Raw genomic sequence first — 24,789 nt, forward strand, 5'->3', positions numbered from 1 at the left:
TGTTGTCAAATCTGTCAGGAAAAAGGTGACTTTCTAATGGCAATGACTTTATAGATGTATCACAAAACCAGGCTGTAGAGAGTTGGGTGTGATTACCTGGAGAGCTGGAGAAATGCACACAACTACCCCAACTCCTGTCCGGGCATGGGAGAAAACCTTGGAAGTGTCTCCCAGCAGAACGGTCTCGGTTCGCGGCCAGCTGCACCAACAGTGTTTGAGCTCTATTGACAGGAGTGCTACTAAAACCGTATGCTTTAATGTCAGATGCAGGAGCTTTTAAAATGAATTTTAAATTTATTCATCCAGCGTTTATTCCAGAAGCGTTTGTGTGCTCACGCAGCCAGGGAAGAAGAATGAGACTATAGGGTATATTCACAAAGTCTAATTTTAGCCTGCTGAGTTTAATCTCCCTAGGCTTCCTCCGTAACTGCTGGAGAGAGACGGGAGCCTTGTTTAGTTGTTCCAACTTTCCCCTTAGAGGACCTTTACTTCTTTTATCTCTCCGTTGATTATAGAGAGGACTTGAGAAAGTTTGCCCCAATAACTTGTTTGAAATACTCTCTGCGCGACTGTCCTGGCGGGGTGTAACGGAGCTAGATTGTCACTGCATAGAGAAGAAAGTAATTGGAAAGATAATAACTACATTAAAATAGGAGCAGGTTCGGATTGCCCTTCATCTGGGAATGTTTCATGTTGGAGGCAGGGCTCCTGCTCTTTGGGCTCGTGCGTGGTGTAAAGCACTGTTTGATAAAAGGTAGCGACGTCCAGGCTCCAGTGAACACACCAGATGAGTCCGTGAGCTGTTTGTGGATATTTAGGAAGCAGAAAAAGCTAAATTAAATGAATGCATTATTCACTGTGATTATTTCATTAGCTACCCTTTCATACATGCAGGCACCGATATAAACCTGCTGCGGAAATTCAATATATTAACAACCTCATGCCCCCGACAAGAACAAATTAGTATATAAATGTATCCACATCTATGCCTACTGCTTACAACTTTCTGCATAAATACACCCAACAGCAGTTACAGTTGTGTGTTATAGTGGTCTTTCGGCCAGTTCTTTGTGATTCAGTGTCATTCATGTTTTTTCTGGTATAGTTTTCCATCCAGTTCCTCAAATCAATCTACTTTCTTTTTGCTGCCTATCTCTGCCTCTCTCTGTCTCTCTGCTTATCTGTTCTTTGTGGCTTATAGATCTGGGGATAAGCTGTCTTTTTTTAAGGGTCGTGCACTTACTGCCTCTCAAGACCCACTTTATCTTTGGTTCAGCCACTGTCCTCACTGGATTTAGACCATCCTTCCCGGAAGATACGTAACTATTGACACAGAAGCTAATTTTTCCTGTGTCTGAAGGCTGAAAGTTTCTGTGGGATACCTTTGCCATTATTCTGGAAGGGAGTAATGGCTTATATCACTGTAACTATTAAAAAAACAATCAATAGCCACTTGAAAGTGGGCCACTAGGACCACTGATAATGCTGTGTTGGTGTTCATGGGGATGTCTTTTTTGCAGTGAGACTGAACACGAAGTTGTAAAAATTAAGAAACGATCTGTCAACTTTCCTAATCTCTCTCCCAGGCAGGGTAGGGCTGTAGAACCCCCGACGTTTGGTACCTGCAAACGTCACCCCTCACCAGCTGCACTGCCATCACCCGAGAATGACAGACCTGTCCTTTGGCAGTGATGTTCATGCCTCCCCTGATATCAGGCACTGCATATAGGTCTGTAGGATGTTTTGCATACTCCTGCCCATTTTCTAAGACAGATCTGATGTGGAAGTCTATCCAGAGAGTGCACCCAAACTAGTAAATTCTGGGAAGAAACAGGCCCAAGGCCAAGCTAATGTGGCTTCTGGGCTCCTGAGTAAGAGGAGCTAGGTGGGTTCACATGCATCAGCTTCTAAAATCGTGAGGACATGCCCTTTAGAAGATCCCTGCAGCCCCTTAAGCCAACAACCCACAATGACCAAGTTCTGTGGTTGATCCCATCTAGAAAAAGTGAGAGCAATTGATGTGAATAAGTCTCAGGCCACCCCAAATATATTTCCAGCTCCAAAACAGGATCTGAGAAAATAAATATCTCAAAAGTAGTCAGCCAGTCCAGCTCCTTTCAGGGCAGGTTGATGGTCTTAGAAAACACCCGAGCTCAGGCTTAACTTCCAGGACATAAACAGTCCCATTTGCATGTCCTTCATCACATATTAAGCAACCAGAGAGTGCTCTATCTCCTGGTATTGTCAGCTGCCATGTGGGTGTCCCCACCAAGGCGAGGATTAGTTAGAACATAGGAAGTTCCGTTCAAATACACGGAAAAACTTCTTTACGGTTTGGGTGACAGAGCACTGGCACAGGCTGCCCAGGGAGGTGGTGGAGTCCCCTTCTCTGGAGATTTTCAAGACCCGCCTGGATGCAGTCCTGAGTGATGTGCTCTGGGCAATCCTGCTTTAGCAGGGGAGTTGGACTAGATGATCTCTAGAGGTCCCTTCCAACTCTGAAAACTCCGTGATTCTGTGATTAGCATACAAGGGCCAGTGGAGAAAATATATGACTTATCCCTTGCATTTCTGTAGGAAAGAAGATAAACAGACACAGACCCCACAGCCCTACTTCTTGCCTTCTACTGTACAACCCTGCCACCTTTTTTGTTTTGGACCAAAAAGGCCAGGAGGGAAAAGAGCAATTTCTCAAAAACAAACCAAAAGAAGGAGGTAGAGACTGGGAGAGCGGTACTGGTTTCTCTTCCATGGGTGCCAGAGAGAGACATCCCGAATCTGGCAAAACATTCACCAACACAGTTCCACCCTCTCCAGCGGCACCAACACGTCTCTGAATTGTACATTTTTTTCCATTTCCCGCATCTGGAGTGGTACAGATGAAAGAGTTTTATTCCTGCCTGTCTTTCATTTCTCTTTTCAAACTGGGTATGGTTGGTTGGTTCCCTTTCTTCCTTTCTTTCGTTCTTTCTTTCTTTTGGCTTCTCTTTCCCTTTCCTTTCTACGTTTGTGTTCATAAGCAAAGTGTTTTGTTTTGTTTCAGTCTTTTGGTTTTAATTGCAGTCAGATGGCAGTGCCCCTTTACGGCATGACGCTCAAATGTTCCAAGTGTGGAGTAGTTTCTTCTGCTGAAGTTTCGGCCACAGCCACCAGTAACGCCATGTTAGTTCCTCTAATTTCAACTTCTTTTCTTTCTTTCTTTCCACTTACTTTTTTTTTTTTAATTTATTTTATTTCCCTCTTTCATTTCCCTGCACTCACCAGCCCTTGTTTGTTTTCTCTCCCCATGTCCCTGCCCACCTTCCCGCTTCCCCAACTCTCCCTGACCTCATTCTGTGGGCCATGAGTAGCGTAGGGCTCCTGCAACAGCCCTGGAGCAAAAGCTGATGGGCTGGATCCTGAAAAGCACTTTATGACATGCCTAGATTTAAGCATGTGAGCAGCCCATGGAAGACCAAGGGACTCTTCATTTGTTGGAAGCTGGGTGTATGTTTAATGCCCCCATTTAATTTAGTTCTTGGAGTTACGGACTTAAAGACGTGGTTCCCAGTAATTTTTCTGGTAGGCGGGGGCCTCAAACTCCACCTTCGTCAAACTCTTAAGCTTGATTTTTTTACTCCAAAGGCTGCAGAGCATTGAGTATGATTTAAGTGAGTTGGTGAATCACTTCTCAGTGTTTTTTTTTCTCTTATAAAAGGCTGGAGTTAAGTCTAATACCTCGTAAGGCTGCAGTTCTGATTTGATAAGTGTTGACTGCCTCTTTTGGACCCCTAAAAGCACTTGGAATTAGTTCTCAAAATCTTAAAGAGTTTCATAGCTCTGAGTTACAAAAGTCAAATGCTGTTAAATCTTTTCTTAGATGCCGCTGGAGCTAGTAAAAAAAAAAAAAAAGAACAAAAAAAAAAACAAAACCAAAACGAAAATGCCAGAGCTTTGTTCTGCTGGAGAAAATGTTGCTATTTATATAGTTGGCTTTTTTCCCAAAGGTTAATGTAGAAGGGAGAGCTATGAGGGAAGGTTTGTCTTCCTCCCTTCCTTCCCTTTTTGAAATTTTGTTATCTACAGCATTTCCAAGTGATGCTATATTTTGGGTTTGGATTCTAAAGTAATATATGTGAAATGTGTGAAAGAAAGTCTCAGATCTAGACATTTGCAATTTGAAAAGTCCTACCTTTAATTAATCTAAACAAAAATAGGCAGCCGAGTGCCAAATCTCAAAATGTAGAAATATAAAAGCAAATCAAAACTCAGGCTTTCCTCCTTTTTTTTTCCTGAAAACTGAGCCATTTATATAAAATTCAAAAGAGTTTAGGGAAAAACGTACATTTCTGCAAAAGCAACCGATTGTCATTAGAAAAAGAGGACATGCAGTCACCTCTGTTAAGAGCTAGCAGTTTCTATGAGATGTAAAAACTAAACAAAAATCTCATTTATTTTTCACTGCTGAAGTCGTTTACTTACCGTTTGCAACAGTGCCCAGCTGAGGTGGTGAGGTGGCATTGGTCCAGACACGCATACTGCAAGTCTGGAATTAGCAGGTCACTGCATTTTGGTTTCCTGCGATTGCAGAGGAATGCTAAACCAGCAGAAGCTTTGCTATTAATAAATTAGACTGTTAAATAGGAGAGGCTGCCAGTTCACGGTAAATTCATTTAAAAAGTAAAGCAATCTGAAGTCCTTCTTCCATATTGTCTGACATTGGTCTGTCATAAATCACATATTCTGATTCATCTTCAAATCAGAAAAAAAAAAGGGATGTGAAATCCAGATCTCCTACTTATCCTGCTTTTCTAATTTAAGTGGATTGAGAGAAATTGGAGGGCTCTTGTCTTTCGTTTTTATTGCAGCAGATAGAATACCTTAGATGATAAATTCCAGTACTGATTTTGTTGTTTGTCCTGAAGCTTCCTATGCTATTGTCCTTGCAAAGGGACCTCTGAGTAATACACAAATTAGTTCCCTCAGCCCTCATCTACTCTTGTCGTCAACTTCATTCTGCAGCTGAACTGTTTCTGGTTTTCTTCCTCCAAATCTATTGTAAATGAGGTTGTCAATAAGGCAAAGCCCTGATTATGCTTCATGCCACTGCCACCATTCTGCTGGCCTTCTTCCCAGACCTTGGACCAGCTTTGCCATTCAGCTTTGCAGTCCTGTAATGTAAATGAGATGCCGTGAGGATTTCTGGCTCCTCTCTGACCTGGAATTAGCCAGAGTTGTTTGGTAGAGAGCACATCAAGGATGTTCCTGCCTTGTTCCTGCTGGGGTTGCTCATGCCCTCTCCAGCTTACCTCCCATAGATTTCAGAGTCTCATTTCTGGGATAGCATGGCATGAAAGGAATGATTCTTCTGTCCGTTTTTCTTGGCTTTTGGAAATCATAGAAGTTTTGAGGAACTCTGTGGTAATACCTGTGTCTAAGAGAGCAGGAGTGAGAGAAGGGGATGTATAACTGAGGGAAAACATGGTAAACCGTTGATGGGAGAGCAGGTAGCAATCATGACAAAAATGAAAAAAATATGCACTGGAAATTGCAATTTCTTGACTTGGGAAATGATAAAAAGGAAAGCTTTGGATGTCTATGTCCTGTTAAGGGTTAGCCAGACTTGACAGGCATGGGTTGAAAAAACCCTTCCCTTTAGGTTGTTCTGGAGAAGATGCTGGGCATATTTTGCCATTGGAAGATGTCTGTTCCCACATTTCCTTCCTCTTATTGCTGCCTGTAGGGTAGCCTTAGCCTGTGAAATACTGCCTTATAATTAATTTGTCTTTGCTACCTGTGAACATTTTTTATCTGAGACAGGGAAAAAGTATCTCAGGGGCATGCCATTTCTTTGTACTTACTGTGAACGAGGACATCCACTTTAGATATCAGGGACTGCTGATGGATGGATGGATGGATGGATGGATGGATGGATGGATGGATGGACAGACGGAACTCCTGCCAGGCAGTGCATTACAAATATGGACTTTCGAGTTCCGACCATAGGGAAGAGACTGGCTCAAGACTAAGGCCCTGGCACACTGTATTCTTCTTGCAGGCAACCCACCCAAGAGTCAATGTCAGGGAGTCCCCATGACCCTTCTCCTGCATCATCCCTCTTACATCATCAGAAGTTTAGGTGTCAAATCTCCCACCTCAATGATTTGTTCTTTTTCTTGGCTCAAAGTCATTTCAGGAAGTCTTAGATGTCAAATTTTCTGCCCATATTGTAGTTCCTGGAGTAATATGAATCCATATTTCCATGCATGGCTGGTTTTATGAAGAAGACTGTTCCTCAGGAGAGTGTTGTTCTCAAAGTTCAAGGAATTTGAAATTGTATTCTTACCTGGGGATAACACTTGGGCCCTGCAGGTCCTTGCTTGGACTATCAAAGAACAACTTCCCTTATTAGGGGTGAGTAATCAAGCAGTCTGCCCATAGCTACTTCATTACCTGCCTGTCTCCTTTAGAGGCGCTTGATTTCCTCTAGTTGTATGGTTGAGACTGCAGCAACTGAGAGAAGATTCGTCTTTTGGAGAAAATAGAAATAATGTCTTGTGTGTCTGTGTTGCCTGTGCCTGGGAAGAGCCCGCACAGTGCCCCTTCGTTTCTAATTACAGATTTCCTATCTTGGTTATATGGGCATTGAGTTAAAGGGAGTTTCTCTGGAACTGTCCCTAAAATTGGGGCAGCACTCTTGCTTTTAGGAGGAATATAAGTTAGGGGAGGGATGAAACATGAGAGAATGAATAAAGTAAATCCTTGTACTGTGGTTTTCCTGTAGCAGAACTGCTGTGATGCAGGAATAGCCCGCTCATCAGAATAGTGGAGCAGCACGTGCCACTCTGTGCAGCATGTAAGGAGCCGTCCATTGTCTCGCATGTTGAGTCCACCTACCATCTCCCTTTCCACAGTTCATCTCCAGGAGCTGCTTTCTGCATTATCAACTTATTTTTCCTTCTGCTGCTTCTTTGGCTTATGGTACTGGCTGCCCTGTCAGTGTTGAGTAATGGGAAGAATTGATCACTTACCTCTTTATAATGACCCTTTACATCTTTGTTGGCATGTATTCTGCGTCTCCCTGCACTTGCCTTTTGTCAGGGTGCAGACCTCTTAATCTTTCTTCATGTAGATCTTTGTTTCCAAAGCCATTTGGCTTTGCTCTTTCCATTGCTATCCTCTAAGTGCCATCAGTTTGTCCTGCTTCTTTTGCAAAGCTGAGGACCCTCAAGGCTGCCAGCTAGCTAAAGAACAAAATCACAGCTAGTTTTTGATATTTTTGACCAAAAGCCATCATTTGCTTGTTGCCAGAGCTGGGTCTGCTATGTACTTTCATAAGGCTAAGTCTTTGCTATACTGGATAAAGTCGTGGACAATGTTATCCTGTGGCCATGTTGTCACACGTCATTGTACTTACACTTGGTTGTGCTGTGGCATTGCCATGTCCCAAAGTAACGCCCTTCCTCTGCAATGCAGCAGTAACGTGGTGGGGTGGGGAGGAACAACGTGACACTACAACTGTACTGCTGAGTGACATTGTCATGTCATGGTCATCACGCAGTGAACCAGCATCATGCTTCCACAACGCAGTGTAACGGTCTTCCCTTGATATTGCTGTCACTCATCATGAGTGCTGCTGTATGGGACAAACAAGAGGATCTGCCAGCTAATTCCTTTGTCTCAAGCAATAAAAATCCCAGATTCATTGATCATAGATAATCCATAATGAAGAGTCATTAGGTAATCACAGTGTCATTATATAACAAATCATCATTGCATTTCACATCACGTGGCACCATAACATGAAGTTTCTTAGGTCTTATAAATTATTCTGCAACCTTTTAAGGATGCACAGTACTTCCTAAAAAAGGCACAGATGGAAAGGTGCCAAAAGTGTGAGTTCTGCAGTGAATTCAGCTCACAGCAAGTAGAATTAAGGGCAATGTCACAGGAAACCCACTCATCTTCACCTTAGTTTTCTTCTGAAATTTCAGTCTTGATATGTTTTTTTTTCTTTATTAATGGAACTTTTTTTTTTTTATTTAATATTTCAAAAGCTAAGCAGAGCTCTGAAAGTGAAATTACAGTCAGTTACATTCCTATGACCTGTTGCCATCTGCTGCCCGAGAATAAAGATTATGCATTAAGTGTCAAGCAACATTTCCGTACCATTTCTAAAGGATGAATATTGTTGAGAAGGTACCTGCAAGGTGAATCACAAAAATGAGCAGGAAGGCCATACTCTTAGTTGGTGTAAGTCAGCACAACTCAGTTGGGAAAATCCTGATTTACTCCAGCTGAATATGTGGCGTAATACTGTTTTCATCATCTGATTTGGAAGGGTAAATGATATTTACCTCATTGTACCCTTGTCACCAAAAAGGCCAATGGAATCCTGGGCTGCATAGGGAAGAGTGTGGCCACTAGGTCAAGGGAGGTCATTCTCCCCCTCTACTCTGCACTGGTGAGGCCATAACTGGAATACTGTGCCCAGTTTTGGGCTCCCCAGTTCAAAAGGGACAGGGAACTGCTGGAGCGAGTCCAGCGAAGGGCAACTAAGATGATTAAGGGCTTGGAGCATCTGCCTTATGAGGAAAGGCTGAGAGAGCTGGGACTCTTTAGCCTGGAGAAGAGAAGGCTGAGGGGAGACCTTATTATGGCGTACAAGTATCTAAAGGGTGGGTTGAAGGAGGATGGAGCCAGGCTCTTTTCAATGGTTCCCAGTGACAGGACGAGGGGCAATGGGCACAAGTTAGAACACAGGAAGTTCAGTTCAAATACACGGAAAAACGTCTTTACAGTTCAGGTGACAGAGCACTGGCACAGGCTGCCCAGGGAGGTTGTGGAGTGCCCTTCTCTGGAGGTTTTCAAGACCCACCTGGATGCAGTCCTGAGTAATGTGCAATCCTGAGTGATGTGCTCTGGGCAATCCTGCTTTGGCAGGGGAGTTGGGCTAGATGATCTCTAGAGGTCCCTTCCAACTCTGAAAATTCCGTGACTCTGCGATTCCATGACATGGTTGGAAGAGCAGAGGTATAAGTGGTAATTTAAAGTTTCTTATGCAGGGAGCAATAGTGAAGTCCATCAGGATGTCTCGACTCAGGAGAAAGTTGAATAGTTTGCCCACATGGAGACACACAGAGCTAAAGGGCTGGGAAGGAGTCACCGAGTCCAGCGTGAAGACAGCAGGAGCTCTGAAGGGAGCCCACTGTAGTTATGCATCATTGCATGTGTGCTCTGGATAGTAAATACACTCAAGCACGGTGCCTGCATATTTTTATTTTTTTTAAGGGGGTTTTGAAGCCAGTGGATTGAAATCTAACCATTTGCTAAAGAGAAACGTAATTTATCTCCTCAGCAGCATCCCTTACAGCCCCAAATCCACATCTAACTCTTGGATCCAGTTCCAAGTCATTGTCAGTCTGATGTTGCGGTTCTTTTCAAGAATGGAAAACCCATCCAGATTTAGACAGCTGGTTCAGACCCGTACTTACAGGTCAGATCTCCAGATGCCGTTGCCAGGTTTCTTGTTTGCACGTTGGTGGTAGTAACGCACACATATGTGTGTATTTAGAGTATGATGGGAGACCAGATAATTCCAGTAAGCAGAGTTGTCTGGTACAGACCTTTTCTAGCAGCCTCTATTGACTTTCCTTGTTTCCAGCAATCACAATTGCAAGTCGCCACTGGAATGACCATCTACCAAGCCATGCATCAGGCATGCTGTGTTTGCTTATACTTGCGTGGAAGACACATCTAGAGTGGCTTGTTACGGAGCAAGCCTTATCTTTCCATTTGGCTTTTCTGCCCTTCTGATTTTTTCGCTGCACTTACTGCTCGGCCAATTTTATTAATGCACCACTGCAAATGATAGCAAAGAGAGATTTCAGTATAATGAGGCAGATTTCAGAGGGCTGAGGGAGAAGTGGAATAAACCCTTGTGTTTAGGAGTTGTTTGGTTGAGGGCTGTCTGGCTGCTGCCTTTTTTTTTTTTTTTTAATAAAACTTTGAAATTATAGTTCACGTCGGACATTAAAGAACATTCCGTTTGTCATCCTGTATAAAATTACAAGGTATCAGATTATGTCATGGCCCTTACCTTACATGGAAGTCTCATAATGCTTGTTTTAATTGGAAAAAAAAGTATATTCCATTTACCTGCTCCCTTAGGTAAATTACATTGCTTTACATAACACTAAGGAACACATCTGAGTCTGGACAGGTTGTAGAAATATTTGCAATCAGAGTATTGTTATGACTATAAAAATAACCTGTCACTTCAGTATGTGGTCATTACAGCAGAACTGATGTAAAAATCCTTGAAAAACTCTTAACTGAAGCCAGGGCGTTACATCCTGATGTCCATACCTGTGTCCAAGCTCCAGCTTTGTTCAGGTAAAGCTCTCACTGAGGTCTGTGAGAGCAGTACCTGGATAACCAGCAAGTAAACATTATTAAAAACTTGGTCATATATCAGAAAATGGTAAGCAAGTCCCATGTAAGTACTGTAAAATGTGTGTCATGATATCTGTCCTGTAATTTATTGTGTTGCCTGTATTTGTTTCTTAGTATATAGGTTGAGGTTTTCTACGCAGAAAATTCTTGAAGCTGAACTTGTTATTCAGCCTGTGCATAGGTCTGCTCTTATTTGTTAGATGAAAGCCCACAGAGAAATTCTCCTGGTGCTCTTGGTGTACCAGTGCTGCCAAAGATATAGGATGACTGACAGCTTAAAATCTTCCTTGTAAGCTGTTAAAATTGCTGAGGACCCTTTTTGGTCAGAGAGCTGAATGACTAAATAGTCCATGGGAACAGAGCTGCTTTCCCATTTCTAGAGCCATCATTCACAAATAAAGTCGAGGTTCATGGGGCAGTACTTGCATTACAGAAAACTGTTTTGTCCAGTTTTCTGTCTTGTGAATTGAGAAGTGGCTTGAATCTTAAGTTATTTTAACCCAGAATATCCAGCCAAGAATAAACTTATTTACAATAACTGCTAAATATAGAAACAACTGCATTTTTTTTTTCCAAAGCATTCAGGTGGGGAGATCCCACAAGAAAGCAGAAAATTTTCAGTTTACAGAAAAATTGGGTCAGGTATCAGTTTCCCTAATGTTCATTGATGTAGTGTTGTAGGGACCATCAGCTGTAGACTAAAGGAGCAACAGCAAAATAACAGTTTCCACATCAGCTCTATGCTTGTCCGTTTTAGTCACTTGAAACCGTGACACATGTCCCCAGTGTTGGTGTCTTCCATGTGCTGTGGAAGTCCAAGTGTCTGTAACCCGAGTACCAACAGCCATCGTGACAAACCAGTCTCTGCTGCAACTGTTCCCCTTCCCTTTGGCAACCTACAGTGATTGTATTTTGTCTCCCCTCCTTGGGAAATGCCATCGTTGTGGTGTAGTGACATAGAGTGGGAAGGGTGTGAAAGGGGGAGTGAGGTATCTGCATCCTTCCTCCCCACCTCAAGTTTTATGCATGACTGCACCATTGAAAAGTAGTCCCTCCCGTAGAAACGTGTGTCACCTGTTTCGGTAGTGTGAGTGTGCAAAGCATCTTCCTGCTTCCCTGGGACAGGGGCTCAGAAGACGTCTAGCACAAGTATACATTTGCTGAAGAAGTCTTCTGAAGCCCCATGGGATCAGGAGGCTGAATTAGCACGTGGAAGCGGCCGAGGCTGAAGTGGAGCTGAATTCTCTTTTCCTCTCCCTTAACAGGGCATCCCTTTGGAGCTCCTGTGTGGTCCTACCTCTCCTGGCTCTCACCTGGATGTCTGCAGTTCTGGCAATCACAGATAGGCGGTCAGCACTCTTCCAGATCCTTTTCGCCGTCTTTGACTCATTGGAAGGCTTTGTCATCGTGATGGTCCATTGCATCCTAAGGCGGGAGGTGAGACAAATGAGTCGTTCTCCTTTGTGTAACCAACATACTTCCCATAGAAAACATCTGAAAAATGTCCAGCCAACCTGGTAGCTTCTCTAATCCTAAAAAGCTGTCACCTTCATGTAGACAGTGACCTCAAAAATGACCAGGACAGTATCAGTCAGAGGGAAGGAGGGTTCTCACGCTGGGCGTACCGCAGAGTGAAATTTGGGGGACGTGTCAGGTTTTGCTTGTTTAACACCAAAATTAATATTTCCAGAATGATTACACCCCGCCTCCAAAAATGGCATATTTAGAAAAACAATTTGTTCGATTTCAAGAGGGGAAACTTGCGCCGTGGTTTACAGCATAATTGTATGTTGGCATTAGCACCTGGATGTTTGAGCTAGAAAGTAAAGCTAGCAATAATCAACCAAGGAAATTGAGTAAATTCTCCCCAGCCTCCCTGTGGAGATTTAAAATGGTAAATTATATCAGGGAAGAAAAGGATGAATCTTTTATGTTTCTTTTATTCGTTTCATCCTACTGAGTGGATAGACTATTAATAACAGAGACAGGAAGGAGTTTTTTCTCAATACTCATTTTATCTTCTTACAGCTCCTTTAAATTAAGTAAAACAGATTAATTTCTTATGTCAGGCCAATGAAATCAATGGAATTACACCACCGACTTGGCTCAGACTCGTTCAACTAATTGTATTATGAATATGGGCCTGCATTTAACTCCTATTGCAGTCACTGGCAATTTTTTCCATTGATTTCAGTGAGTTTTGGCTCAGATATATATTACAGCCAATATAGGATCATAATCAGACATTTTAGACCCCAATATAACGATTTATGCAATAGCATCCATCATAAACATATTGCAAGCTGCAAAACAGAAGACATTTTTATTCTTGACTGTATAAATTAAGCAACTAGAAGTGATCAACATGGTGACCCAGGATACATGTAAAACCTTTGAGTTGCTCTGTTAGTATGTGAAATATGTAACATATCATAAAATCACAGAATCATAGAATGGTTTGGGTTGGAGGGGACCTTAAAGATCATCGAGTTCCAACCCCCCTGCCATGGGCAGGGACACCTCCCACCAGCCCAGGTTGCTCAAAGCCCCATCCAGCCTGGCCTTGAACACCTCCGGGGACAGGGAATCTACAACTTCTCTGGGCAACCTGTTCCAGTGCATAAACCATTTTAAATGAATACCTGAATGCTACTAAAGTAGGATCCATGATCTTTTTAGCTACCGGGGACTTTTTTCCTTTTTTCTTTTTTTTTGGTCCTCAGCAGTATTTAATATGTTTTGTGGTTTGGTTTTTTTTTTTTTTTTATTTCTGTCTAACTCCAACTTTTGGAAATCCATTTGTTCCTGCAGGTCCAGGATGCTGTGAAGTGCCGAGTAGTAGATCGTCAGGAAGAGGGCAATGGAGACTCAGGGGGGTCATTTCAGAATGGACACGCTCAGCTAATGGTAAGGAAAATTACCACCTAGTCTATTATTAGGGGACCTGTGGGCATATTTAACCCATAACTGATAAACAAAGGGCTCTGTCCATCATAGATTTTGCACTCATCATTCTTTTTTCCTTTAAACTTGCGCTTGAACAAACACTTAGCATAGCCTCTATCACACAAATGCAGTTTCTTTTCATTGTAATATTAAGAGGCTCAAACTTACGCACCAGGTTTTACCGACATCTTGGTGGCACCCTTTCTTTCCCAGAAAATACAAAGCCAAAATGTACCTTTACATCACCGTCACCTTCCAGACCTTTACATCACCATTGCGCTGCCTTGTCCTAGCTAGAGCTAGGAGGCAGTAGTTTAATAGTGTTTCGATCAGATTGTGTTGGGTCATTGTTAGAAAGACGCTGTCTCAAAGGGCTTTGTTTCTTCCAAAAGCGCACTTGTTTACCTTGCTTCACTGGGAATACAGCTTAAGCACTGCAAACCTTGGTGCTGTTGTGTAAGTCCTTTAGAAACAGTCTGGATAAGGTCGTAGAAGAATAAGCTAAGGGGAATCGTCTTGCATCTGCTTCAGTGTTACGATGTAGGTGATATAAGAGCCATTTGATTTCTGAGGTTGGGGTAAGAACATCAGGACAATCACAAGATTTGAACAAAGTCCAAAAATATCTAGTTAATATTAGACCTATATCGTAACCCAATGGTGTTCACCTTTTTTTCCAGTCACTCCTCTGCTAAGCTAAGTAGCTTGTGCTTGGGTACAAGATCTCATTTCAAACAGCACAAGCTTTAAATCAAGGCGTCAAGGCATATACAGTTCTACTCCATCTCATAGGTGTTTGTTAAAAAAAGGTGCCTCATTTCTCATTTAAATGCGTAATCTTCTCATTTTCAGACTTAGGTTATTGCTATGCCTATTTATGTGTAATTAGAAAGCCCCTTGTGTGCCTAGTACTTTTGCTCCTTCAATAATAGACAACATAATCATATCCAGTTTCAATCTTCCTTTCAATAAGTTAACACACTGAGCTTTTTTATTCTCACTCTGTAAGACATTTCCCTTCAAATTATTTATACAACCTTTTTTCCACATGCCCTTCAGACTCTCCCCATCCTTTAAAAATGTGGCTGCTGTATTTGTTATTCTATTGTCACCATCCCAGGCGCTATATTCTGAAGTTTCAGATTTTTGTCTCTCTGTATAACTCCCTGTTTTCATTCATTATCAACCACCTTGCAAAATTTTGTGTCAGCTACAAGTTTTTCAGCAATGAGATTACATTTACTTCTGCACTGTTGATGGATGTGTTGGGAAGTAGAGAGCTTCACATTGAAGCACAAAAAGCTCCGGAATCCAGACGTGAATGATGACTCCTCACTGATATTTTTAGAGGGGTACAATTTTATTTTGTAGTGACTGAGTTGTGCTATAACCAAAGAAATCAAAAGCTTTGCAGGATGGCATTTCTGCCGTTACCTTTCCCAGTAATCTCCAAATCTGCCCAGCAAGTGAAAAGAAGCTTAGCTGAGTAGAACTGTTTTCCACAAAATCTTGTGGAGTGGTATTAAATATAAACCTATCTTTTATTTATTTATCAGTAGAACTAGTACAGGCTGTTCAGTTACATTTTTCTGGAACTCCAATCATGAAAATGAGATTATATTTTTCTGTGTCATCCTACTTGCCCATTTAAACGTTAGCTCAGTCTTATTTCTCTTCTATTCTTTTCAGATTTATTTGATATCCCAAATAATTTACTAAGAAATTATCATCAAGAAGGTTGAGATAGTTCCTCAGCCAGCTCCTCAAAAACTCTTGGATTTCAACCTGCTAATATTAAAGTGTTTATCCCGGGGAGATCAGGATTTTTTTTCACACCCTTCTTAGTATTAAACTGGAATACATTTAATCACATTTATACAATTATATTAAGTGTGTTCCTGCTGAAACGATACTAGAAATAATCAGTGAACTCGTCTACCTTTTTGCTAGTCTGTCGTTTTTCCATTACTCCATGAAAACTCATGGCCCACTGTGACTCAGTGTATCCAGTTCTTTGAAATGTTATCTGCTAAAAGCTTTAGAAAAGGGATTAACTCATACTGGCAGAAGAAAGGAGTTTCATTTGGCTGTACAGACTGCTTGAAAAAGTTTCTCAGCCTTTGTGCCCGCAGGGACCATTGATTTTATACGCTAAGAGTTTCAGAAGCAGAGACTTGTTTCCACTTGGTGTGATTTGGTGATAGATCACAAGAAAGCCCAGTAGGTATGGAGCGCTCCCAGCGGCATCCCCAGATCTTTTTAATGAGTGGAGGTGGATCCACTTAGACTAAGTGTGGGGAGATATATCCAAGGCAGATGAGCCAGGAACCTGCCCCCTATTTTGGGGGGACACACATAAACGTGTTCCAGAGAGATATTTTAATTAGTGGAATTAGTGTATGGATGAGCAGATGAAGCCAGATGAAAAGCAATATTACAGCTTTACCACTGTGTGAGGTTCAAAAGCCACAGCTGGAAAAAAGTGGTCTGTTTGCTCTGTTTTAAAAGCACAAGGAAAATGCCTCTCCTCCGCTCTTCTGGCAGTGATTATGTCTGACTCACTAATTAAAGTGGTTTTCGCATTTTCTAAATAGCTTTCTTTCCCCCGCCTCCCCACCTCCTTTTGACCATGTCCTCTGTGTTCTCTGTCTTTCAGACCGATTTTGAGAAGGACGTGGATATGGCTTGTAGATCAGGTGAGCACATCACAGGTGAGAATCAACAAGTGACCTGGTTTGGGGATTGAACTAGGCCATTTTTTTTTTCCTTTCTGTTTTATTTGTGTGTCTTAGTGGCTTGCATGTACTTGCGTGGGCTGCCCCTACTCTCAACCCCGGCCAAAGGAAAACAACTCCCCTAATTCTTCCCTCTGCTTCGCTTATCCTATTTCCCCCCAATTCTTTTGGCCTTTTAGCTAAGATCAAACCTTGCCTCCGAGGTATTATTTCTTACCTATGGCCCATGTAGCACAGAGGCAGAGAAGAGCATCAAGGAAGAAGAGATTGGATCCATCTCTTCCTACTGTGATCCTTCTTTGCTTTAGTAACCGCTGCCCGAGGGGGTCCCACCAACCTCAGACAGCTCTGTGCTCGAGAGGTGTCTTTGAGAAGGTCTGGAGTTTGGAAGGCCTTCTCACCACAGGTCTTAAGCTACCTTTACGTATGGAGATGGGTCAGGTCTCTCCTCCTTCACCTGCACCTTTCTGCTGTGTTTTCAATCACACATTCATTGTGACCCTGAAGATCTGCATGAGCTGACAGTCCCTTTCCCTAGTAACTCCCTCTTCTCTCATTCCCCTGGGGTTGTCTTTGCTGTCTGGATTCTCCTTTGCTACCTGTTCGTCTCTGCAGGTTTTGTCCTCTTCTGGTCCTGGCATGCCTGACCACTTGGCTGGGATTTTTTCTTACCCTTTGTAGATATTTAGGCTTTCATTTACCCTCCCAGGCTTCTCCCCTCTCCCAAGCAAGACAAATACCAGCTTGCTTGGCACTTGCATAGAATTCACATCTTCCAAACCAGGATCTCCCCTAGCCAAGGACAGTACGTACTGTGTTTTCAGCTACCACCATGGGAAAGCTTCTTCCTTCCTTCCTTCCTTTCTTTCTTCCTTTCTTTCTTCTCTCTTTCTTTTTCTTTCTTTCTTTCTTTCCTTCTTTCTTTTTTGTTCCTTCTTTCCTTCTTTTCTTTCCTTCTTTCCTTCTTCTCTTTCCTTCTTTCCTTCTTTCCTCCTCTCTTTCTTTCTCTTTGTCTCTTTCTCTCTGTCTTTCTTTTGTTCTTCCTTTCTCTTTCCTTCTCTCTCTCTTTCTATACACATCTATCTACCTGTCCCTTTCATTTGTCTTTTTCTTTATCTAATCTATCATTTATTTATCTGCTTCTAATGTATTTATCTACAATTTATCTTTTTCTCTCTGTCTTGCAATCACTTATTTATCTCTGTCCTCAGCTGTCTGTCTTGCTGTACCTGTTATTTATGTATTTATACCTCTGTCAACATTTATCTCTGCCACTGTGTTTCTGTGTATTGTCTATCACTGTCACTACCATTTATCTATCTAATATCTATCTATATCTTATTTATCTTTTCTTGTCCTTCTCTCTGCCTCAGTCCCTCTCCCTATGCTTATCACAGTCACAGTATATTTATCTCACTTATCCCTGTGATATCTTATTTCATGGTCTCTTTCTGTCCATTTATCTCTTTTCAGGGTCTGTCCATTTTTTTCTTTCTGTTTCTCTATCTCACACTCTCTAATCTAATTTCTAGCTGTCTCTCTCTTCTCATTTGTCTTCCTCCTTCCTTTTTGACACCGAAGACCTCAGTTCTAAAAAATCACGTGCGGAAAACATGCACGTGAGCCCAGGTCTGACTTGAACACATGCTCAGCAAAACGTGCATCCAGGCTGGGTGTTGACAGGCACAACCAGCTACGCAGCCAGCAGCCCACCTTGTGCTGGAAGCCAAGGCAGATCCTGAACTCCTGCAAAAAAGGAGCCTTTCTGATCTGCTACCGAGTTTCTTCCTCCCAAATCAAGCTTCTGAGAGGAAAGGAAGGAGCTGATTGCTTTCACATGACTTCAGGGCAGAAGACCCTGGATCAGCAGCTTGCTAACAGCCTAGGATTCCCTTCCTTTGCCAGCATACAGCTATACGCTTTGTTTGCTGATGTCAGCCTGAAGAGATATTTGTCCTCTGATAAAGTGCTGTTAGTCTGCGCCAAGCTAAGTAGTTAGTAATAGTCCCCATTTTGCATATCTTTCTATATGGTACATCATCCTATACATTCTGCTTATTGAATAATAAAAAAAAAGAGAAATCTTCCCACTGGCTTCCGGCCATTGTTGCTCCTGGAGGCACCAGCTCTCGGGCTGTGACAGACTGGAGATATGCCTGATACCGCTCATAACCTCCTCACTTACGAGTCACTGGTAGGACTGGGTCCATGGCGCAGTGTTGAAAGCTCACTCCGCTCCATGCTTGGAGATTGCCAAGTGTAAACCTCTCCAAACCTACTTTCTGCAGCTGATGTGAGTGTGGAGAAGAGCCTGAATCAATAAACCTCACTGACACTCCCAAATGAAGGGTTTGACTTCAGTAACATCTTCCCACAGTGTATGCTATGAATATGCTATAATGCTCTGATTTATCCTAGCGTGTCCTCTAGCAATGTCAAGGTGACCGCCGCTGCCATAGTTACACCTGGTGTGTTTAGCTTTAACAGCTTTTTAAAAGTTCTTTTATTCTACCTGGTATCGTTGGCATCCTGCCTTGCCTCCTCTGTAGCCTTTGACGGGAGCTTTGCTCTTCCAGCACCCATCACTCCCACGATGAGATGGTAGAAAAATTAGTGTGTCCGCAGTCCCACGGGATGTCTATGTCATGTCCTGCCTCTGTCCCAGGTGAAGCAGCTGAATAGTATCAGGATACCCCAAAGATCCTTGGCTCTGGTCCATTGAGAAAAAAGTAGATAAAAGGACCTTTCCCCGAGCTTCTGAGATGGGTGAAAAGGGAACATGCATTTATTTCTCGTTTCCTGTGCTGAAATAGTGGGTAAGTAGCCTTTGGTCCAGCGCCACCTTGCTCCTGCCCCACAGTCTGTTATTTCCATCCCCTGGAAATATCAAGACTGATGGCATTATCTTCCGAAGGTGTTTGTTGCAGCCTGAAATCAACTGAGCAGTAGATTCTTATGCCTAGAAAAGGAGCAGATGTCTTGTTGTGGACAATGTTGTGTGGGAATGAGTGTCTGTGTGTCATTTATATACCTCCTAAATTGCATGTTCACCTTGTCCTCAGTTTAAGGTTTTCCTCTCCTATTAAGGAATATTCATGGCATTCCTTTCTTTCCTCAAGGAAAATTGAAAAACACTAAATAATTAGCTCTAACAAAGACTTGCCATGATTACTAGGACATAAGCTTTTTGGAGAGCAGTCAGGAATTTATTTATAAATGTGGTGTATTTTAAAATACCAAATTATTGACACTGAAACTGCTCAAGGGTAAAGAGCAACCTGGAGCAGTTCAGCAAGCCTTTTTTTTAAAAAAAAAAAAAAAAAAGAAGAATTTACATTTGAAATCATAGATAATGCTGCATTTCAGCTATTTTCTGAATCAAAATAATTTTTGACATGAAAAAAACTTTTATTTTAAAGAATTCTACTCCTCCATAGGCTAATAATATATGTATTTCATATATATACATATAATACATGTACTACATATATATACATATATTTGCTTTTCAAGATACTGTTATCAATATGACAATATGTGTTGGATTAGTTGGGAGTTTTGGCCATGACTGTGTTAGAAAATTCGCATCACAGAGAACTCTCTCAAAATGAGAAGGTTTTTTTCCTCCCTAGCTTTAGCTTTGTCTCCAGCATCCTGGATTTAAAAAAAAACAAATACAAAAACAAAAACAAAAAAATAAAACCAAACACCCAAACAACAGTATAAAACACTATTGTGCTACCATAGCCTCTTTCTGAGAGGTCCAAGGGAACATGCTGGCATGGTGTGACTGTGGTAGGTGTATTGATGTGTCAACAGAAACCTAGGAGAGGTGCTAAGGATACTTATTTGTCTCCCTAGTGCTGAATAAAGACATCACCACCTGCAGGACCTCAACCATCACAGGAACACTGAAGCGTCCATCACTGCCTGATGAAGAGAAATTAAAACTGAATCACCAGAAGGGATCATCAAACTTTAACAGTCTTCCAGCCAATGTCTCCAAGATGCATCTTCAGGGCTCACCACACTACCTGGGGGCCATCAACCTGAATGAGTTCAGCAATCACTCTCTCACTCTGAAGAAGGACAAAAACCAGCCACCTAAGTCCATCTACATATGTGATGGGGACATCTTCAAGAAGTTGGACTCAGAACTCTCCCGGGCACAAGAGCAAACGCTGGACACCAGCTACGTCATTCTGCCTACCAACACGTCTACCTTACGGGCCAAACCACCCAAAGACGAGAGCAAATACAGCATCAATATTGACCAGATGCCCCAGACACGGCTCATCCACCTCAGTATGGCTACTGATCCGGGCTTTGTTGTCAAGAGTCCTCCACGGGAGCCTGTAACCGTGACATGCAGTGAGGTACAAGGTTCCCCCATGATACAACAGCAGCAGCAGCTGGCTCCACAAAATATCTCCAATGAGTCACAGATTCCCAACAGCCTGTGTGACACAGGTGACTCAGGGAACTCAGGTGTGGTGTCCAAGAGTGAGACCGTCTCCACCCTCTCCATGAGCTCCTTAGAGGTGAGCACGTGAATTACTGTCTTGTTCTCAGCCCGGAATATTGCCCTGCCCTCAACGCTGACCACATCAGGTCTTTCAAGAGAAGCCCATTAGGCCAAATGTAGCCCATCATGCAATGCCAGTGTTATATTATCATGAGGGATCACTGGCATGTGATACCATTTTGTAATGTAATGTTTAAAATCTCTCACGACTTCCACAGCCGTATTCCATTGCCGGGTGAACTGCCTTTGGCCCTACAGGCAATGCAAAGTCCAATGAAAATGTTAGTTTTTCAAAGGCTGTTCATTTTAATGCAAAGTCCAATGAAAATGTTAGTTTTTCAAAGACTGTTCATTTTAATGCAAAGCACATGGCTTGCATTACCTTTTCTCCTTCTATCCTCTGCCTCTGTTTCCCGTTTTGATGACTTCAGCCACGATACAGATGAGAAAACCCTAGTGATCACAGGTGCAAAATGTCCCCAAGGCATACCCTACAATGCTCTTAGCATCAGAGAGATGTCAGAGGTTTTGTGTTAAGTGCAGCCGTCTCCTTCTGACCGGTGATAACTCATCACATATATTAGCAGTTCTCCCTAGACCTTAGATCTTATGCTGAGGTCTACCCTAGGACATCTGGCCCTTTTTTCGCCTGTTGTCAGAGAGCAGGTCTCAGCCATTACTGTCCAAACTTTAGTCTCGGCTGACTGGTGCTCAAAAGCTCCAGAAGATCCATTGGCTGATCTACTGCTCCCTCTCTGGTTCCCATTCTGTGAACGACCTGCAAACTCATAACTAAGACAGAGCTTCAACTGGCCAAAATCCCACTCTCAGCCCTTGCGCAGCCCTCCTCAAGGCTCAGTGGGTTTTGGCAGAGATCCCTTTAAGTGGCTGGCACTTGCTATCATGAAGAGCCAGAAAAACACGTAAAGAAGGAAACGGAGAAGGACTCTCCCTGTTTTATCTACTGTGAAGCTGAGTTTGTGCCCACTCACCAGCACGAACCCCTTATTAACTGTCACCCGTCTCTTTTTCTTTTGATTTCCCAGAGGCGGAAATCCCGGTACGCAGAGCTAGATTTTGAGGTGAGTACATCCCTTTCTGAACGTGTTTTTTTAGGGGTTAAGATGAGAAAAAGAAATGCTGCTTGCTTTTCTTTCTGGCACCTTTGCAGGAGTGCTGCCTTTGCCAAAGAGCTTCTCCAAGGGTTTAAAAATGGTGGGTTGGAAGAGTTGTGCTGGATCCCTAGTAAGGCTTACCCTGTGCAGCTAAACAAATGGGTGACTTATATTGGTACATGCTTAATTTACGGAGCAGTAGCTTCTGTGTAAACATCTGTAAAGCAAGATACTACGTGGGCTTGCCCAAGGCCTGTAACTTCTCCTCTGTGAGCAAAATGCCGACAGAGAGCTGATGGAGCAGTACATGACTGCACCACGTTCCTGTTTGGGAAGCACACGTACATTTGGTTGGTGGCCTAAAATGCCTTGCCTTTTGTGCGCAAAATCTGTTGCTTCACAGAAAGGAAGCTGATAGGTCCCCAACTGTCACAACCCATCGTCAACCCTGGTCTTTCACATCTATTTAACAAACCTCACAGAATCAGCTGGGGTGGAAAAAGTCTATACTGTTCACAGGGAAATGTCTGTCCTCACACCTGAGGCACAGAGTGGAAAGCTTTGAAAGAGCCAGTCCTCCACAGAGGGTCCATCAAGCTACTGACAGCTAGAGCAGCTGTCCTGAGTTCAATCAGGCATCCTTCCCAGCAGAGCTATCCTTACCCTTCAAAGCTTATTCCAAACCAAAGTCACGTTAAGGGCCCATGAGGAGTTGCCTTAATTCTATCTTCTTCTCTGGAGATATTCAAAACCCACCTGGATGTGTTCCTGTCCAACCTGCTCTAGGTGAACTTGCTTTGGCAGGGAGGTTAGACTAGATGATCTCCGAAGGTCCCTTCCAACCCCCACCGTTCTGTGATTCTGTAATGCTAGAATCACTTCAGAGCTCCAGGTTATGAGCTTGGTCTGAAATTGAGGCATGACGGGTACCTCTAAGCTGATACTTCAAGTTGGTCCCAAACTATTTGAGCCACCTTCTTTGATTATATAGCCCATGGCAGAGCACAAGAAAGCCATATTCAATGAGCTTCTACAGGCAAAGGGAAGTCCTTGTAGAAATTGGTCCTGCCTCTCCTTCTGGGCAGTAGAAGATACCAGTGAAAGACAGAAGAGACAAAATACTAAGAGAAGGAAATTGTGGAATAGCTTCTGATGGAAATTCTTGTATGCAAATCCTACATGTTTGGGTAGGGTCTGAACACATTTGCAAAGGAGGCATGCTGAGAACAGAGTGGGCACGAGGTGAGGTAGCAGTTAAAGAAGGTCAGCAGAGCTTCCTACATCAAGCTGGTAGAACATTGCCAGTCAAGCACAAATTCTGCAGTATAAACAGTTGGCAGTTGCAGGTTTAGGGTAAACATAAGGTCAAAAATTAGTCTTTTCCACTTTCTCCCACCATCTCATCCTGAAAATGAAGGCATTGTTACGCTGGGTGCTCAGTGAACTTTGAAGGTAGTTTAAGCACGCCAGATTGCACCTGCAGGGAGACAGCGGCATGTTTTAATAATGTATGTAACTTTGGGGAGAAAACATGTTGTTCCTGTACAGCTGAATAGGGTTTGCTGACCTGTGGCCCTTGTGTTTGCTTCAGAAAATCATGCACACAAGAAAACGTCACCAAGACATGTTCCAAGACCTGAACAGAAAACTCCAGCACGCAGAGAAGGAGAAGGAGTCTCCAACAACGGACAGCAAGGTTAGTCCAACACTCACAGAACTATCATCTCCTAGAGTTCTCTGGTGCTAGCAGGAGCATGGGAAGAAGCAGGAAAGTTTAGGAGCTGTTGTTGAATGCCTTACCTTGATTTTCTGTCCATGCATGTTGCAACAAGCACATGTGCACCACACAGGACACAGAGAGTCACAGGGATACCACTACCTTATCTACAGAGTGGTCAGCAGCCCAGAAGGAGAACGTCTGTCCTTATGTCTGTTTGTGGTGAATGGAGTCTGTGTTTTCTTGTTTCTTTCTGTTCCCTGCAACCGTGTCTGTTCTTTACATCCCCGTTCCGGTCATCTCCAAGTGCCCAATCCATCCACTCATAGCTAGGAACTGGAAATCGGAACAGCCTTGAGGAAATCTAGGTGGAAAGGAGAGAGGGCAGAAGGGAGGGACAGCAGAAATGTCCTACCCCAGCTGCAGGGGCTGAGTTGGAAGCCAAGGCGGCAGTAATGGACATAGCTATTCGGGAAAGCCCCAGCAATGGGATTTAAGCTGTGATGGTGGCAGCACTTCTTGGGGACCGCATGCTAATTAAATGTAGCATGAGGGTATTTGTGGCAGATGGTCACTGTCTACATGGCTTTCCTCAACAGGAGTAAACTTCCAGGGCAAAAAGAGATTTGGAGAGAGGCAGGCAGAGGGAAAGACCCTGCAGCCTTTCAGTGGGGCAGAGATTTGGTACTAGAAACAGATATCAGGAGTCTGTGTAGTAAGTGATGTGGATAGTACAAATAAGGGAGGGCAGGCTGATGGCACCTCCCCCACGTCTCAGCCCATTAGGCCTGCTGGGCAGGAGCTGAAAGGTTGCAAGGAAGTGCATCTACTCCAACAGAAGGGAAAAGCAAGCATCGAGGTCAGGTTGGCAGTAAGAAATGAAATTTGGGTTGTGCCTATACTCAGGAGAGGGGCAAGGTGAGCTATTTGTAACATTCTTGGTCATTTACAGCCAAAGTCAGATGCAGGATGCACAGCCACCTGCAGCATGGCCAAGGTTTATTTTGATGGAATTCCCTTAGAGGCAAGACCAGAGTTCAGAGAGTGATTGAACAAGAGGTTTAGGTTGGTTCTTTGTGGAAGCAGAGTGCTGCAGAGCCTTTGGTCTACTTTCAGATCTCACAGCGTAGCTGTGCTGAGCTCTGGAGATGTGGTCCCAGCAAATCCTACTTTTATTGTGTCTGGCAAGGTGTCATTATGGGCTGTCCAGTGTTACAGAGTGAGAGGGATAGTGAATCTAGCAGACAGGTTCACATCAAAGAAGCTTGTGTTGACCCTGAATCCCAATGCATTTCCCTGAATTTCATCTCTCTGGTT

At 43.1% G+C, this 24,789-nt stretch overlaps 1 protein-coding gene across 1 annotated transcript in view; it reads left to right on the forward strand.

Annotated features, from left to right (window-relative positions):
* Positions 1-24,789, forward strand: part of ADGRB1 (adhesion G protein-coupled receptor B1) — a gene marked incomplete at both ends in the record, with an annotated part of 212,136 nt that overhangs the window by 175,151 nt on the left and 12,196 nt on the right. Inside the window, 7 exons of the mRNA XM_082499435.1 lie at positions 3,064-3,162; positions 11,700-11,871; positions 13,246-13,341; positions 16,037-16,091; positions 19,977-20,656; positions 21,687-21,722; positions 23,347-23,451. Of these exons, the coding sequence (XP_082355561.1) occupies positions 3,064-3,162; positions 11,700-11,871; positions 13,246-13,341; positions 16,037-16,091; positions 19,977-20,656; positions 21,687-21,722; positions 23,347-23,451 (1,243 nt within the window). The remainder of the gene's footprint in view (positions 1-3,063; positions 3,163-11,699; positions 11,872-13,245; positions 13,342-16,036; positions 16,092-19,976; positions 20,657-21,686; positions 21,723-23,346; positions 23,452-24,789) is intronic.

This window comes from Vanellus vanellus, assembly GCF_965231255.1.
Source record: "Vanellus vanellus genome assembly, chromosome: 2".
Lineage (NCBI taxonomy): Eukaryota > Metazoa > Chordata > Aves > Charadriiformes > Charadriidae > Vanellus > Vanellus vanellus.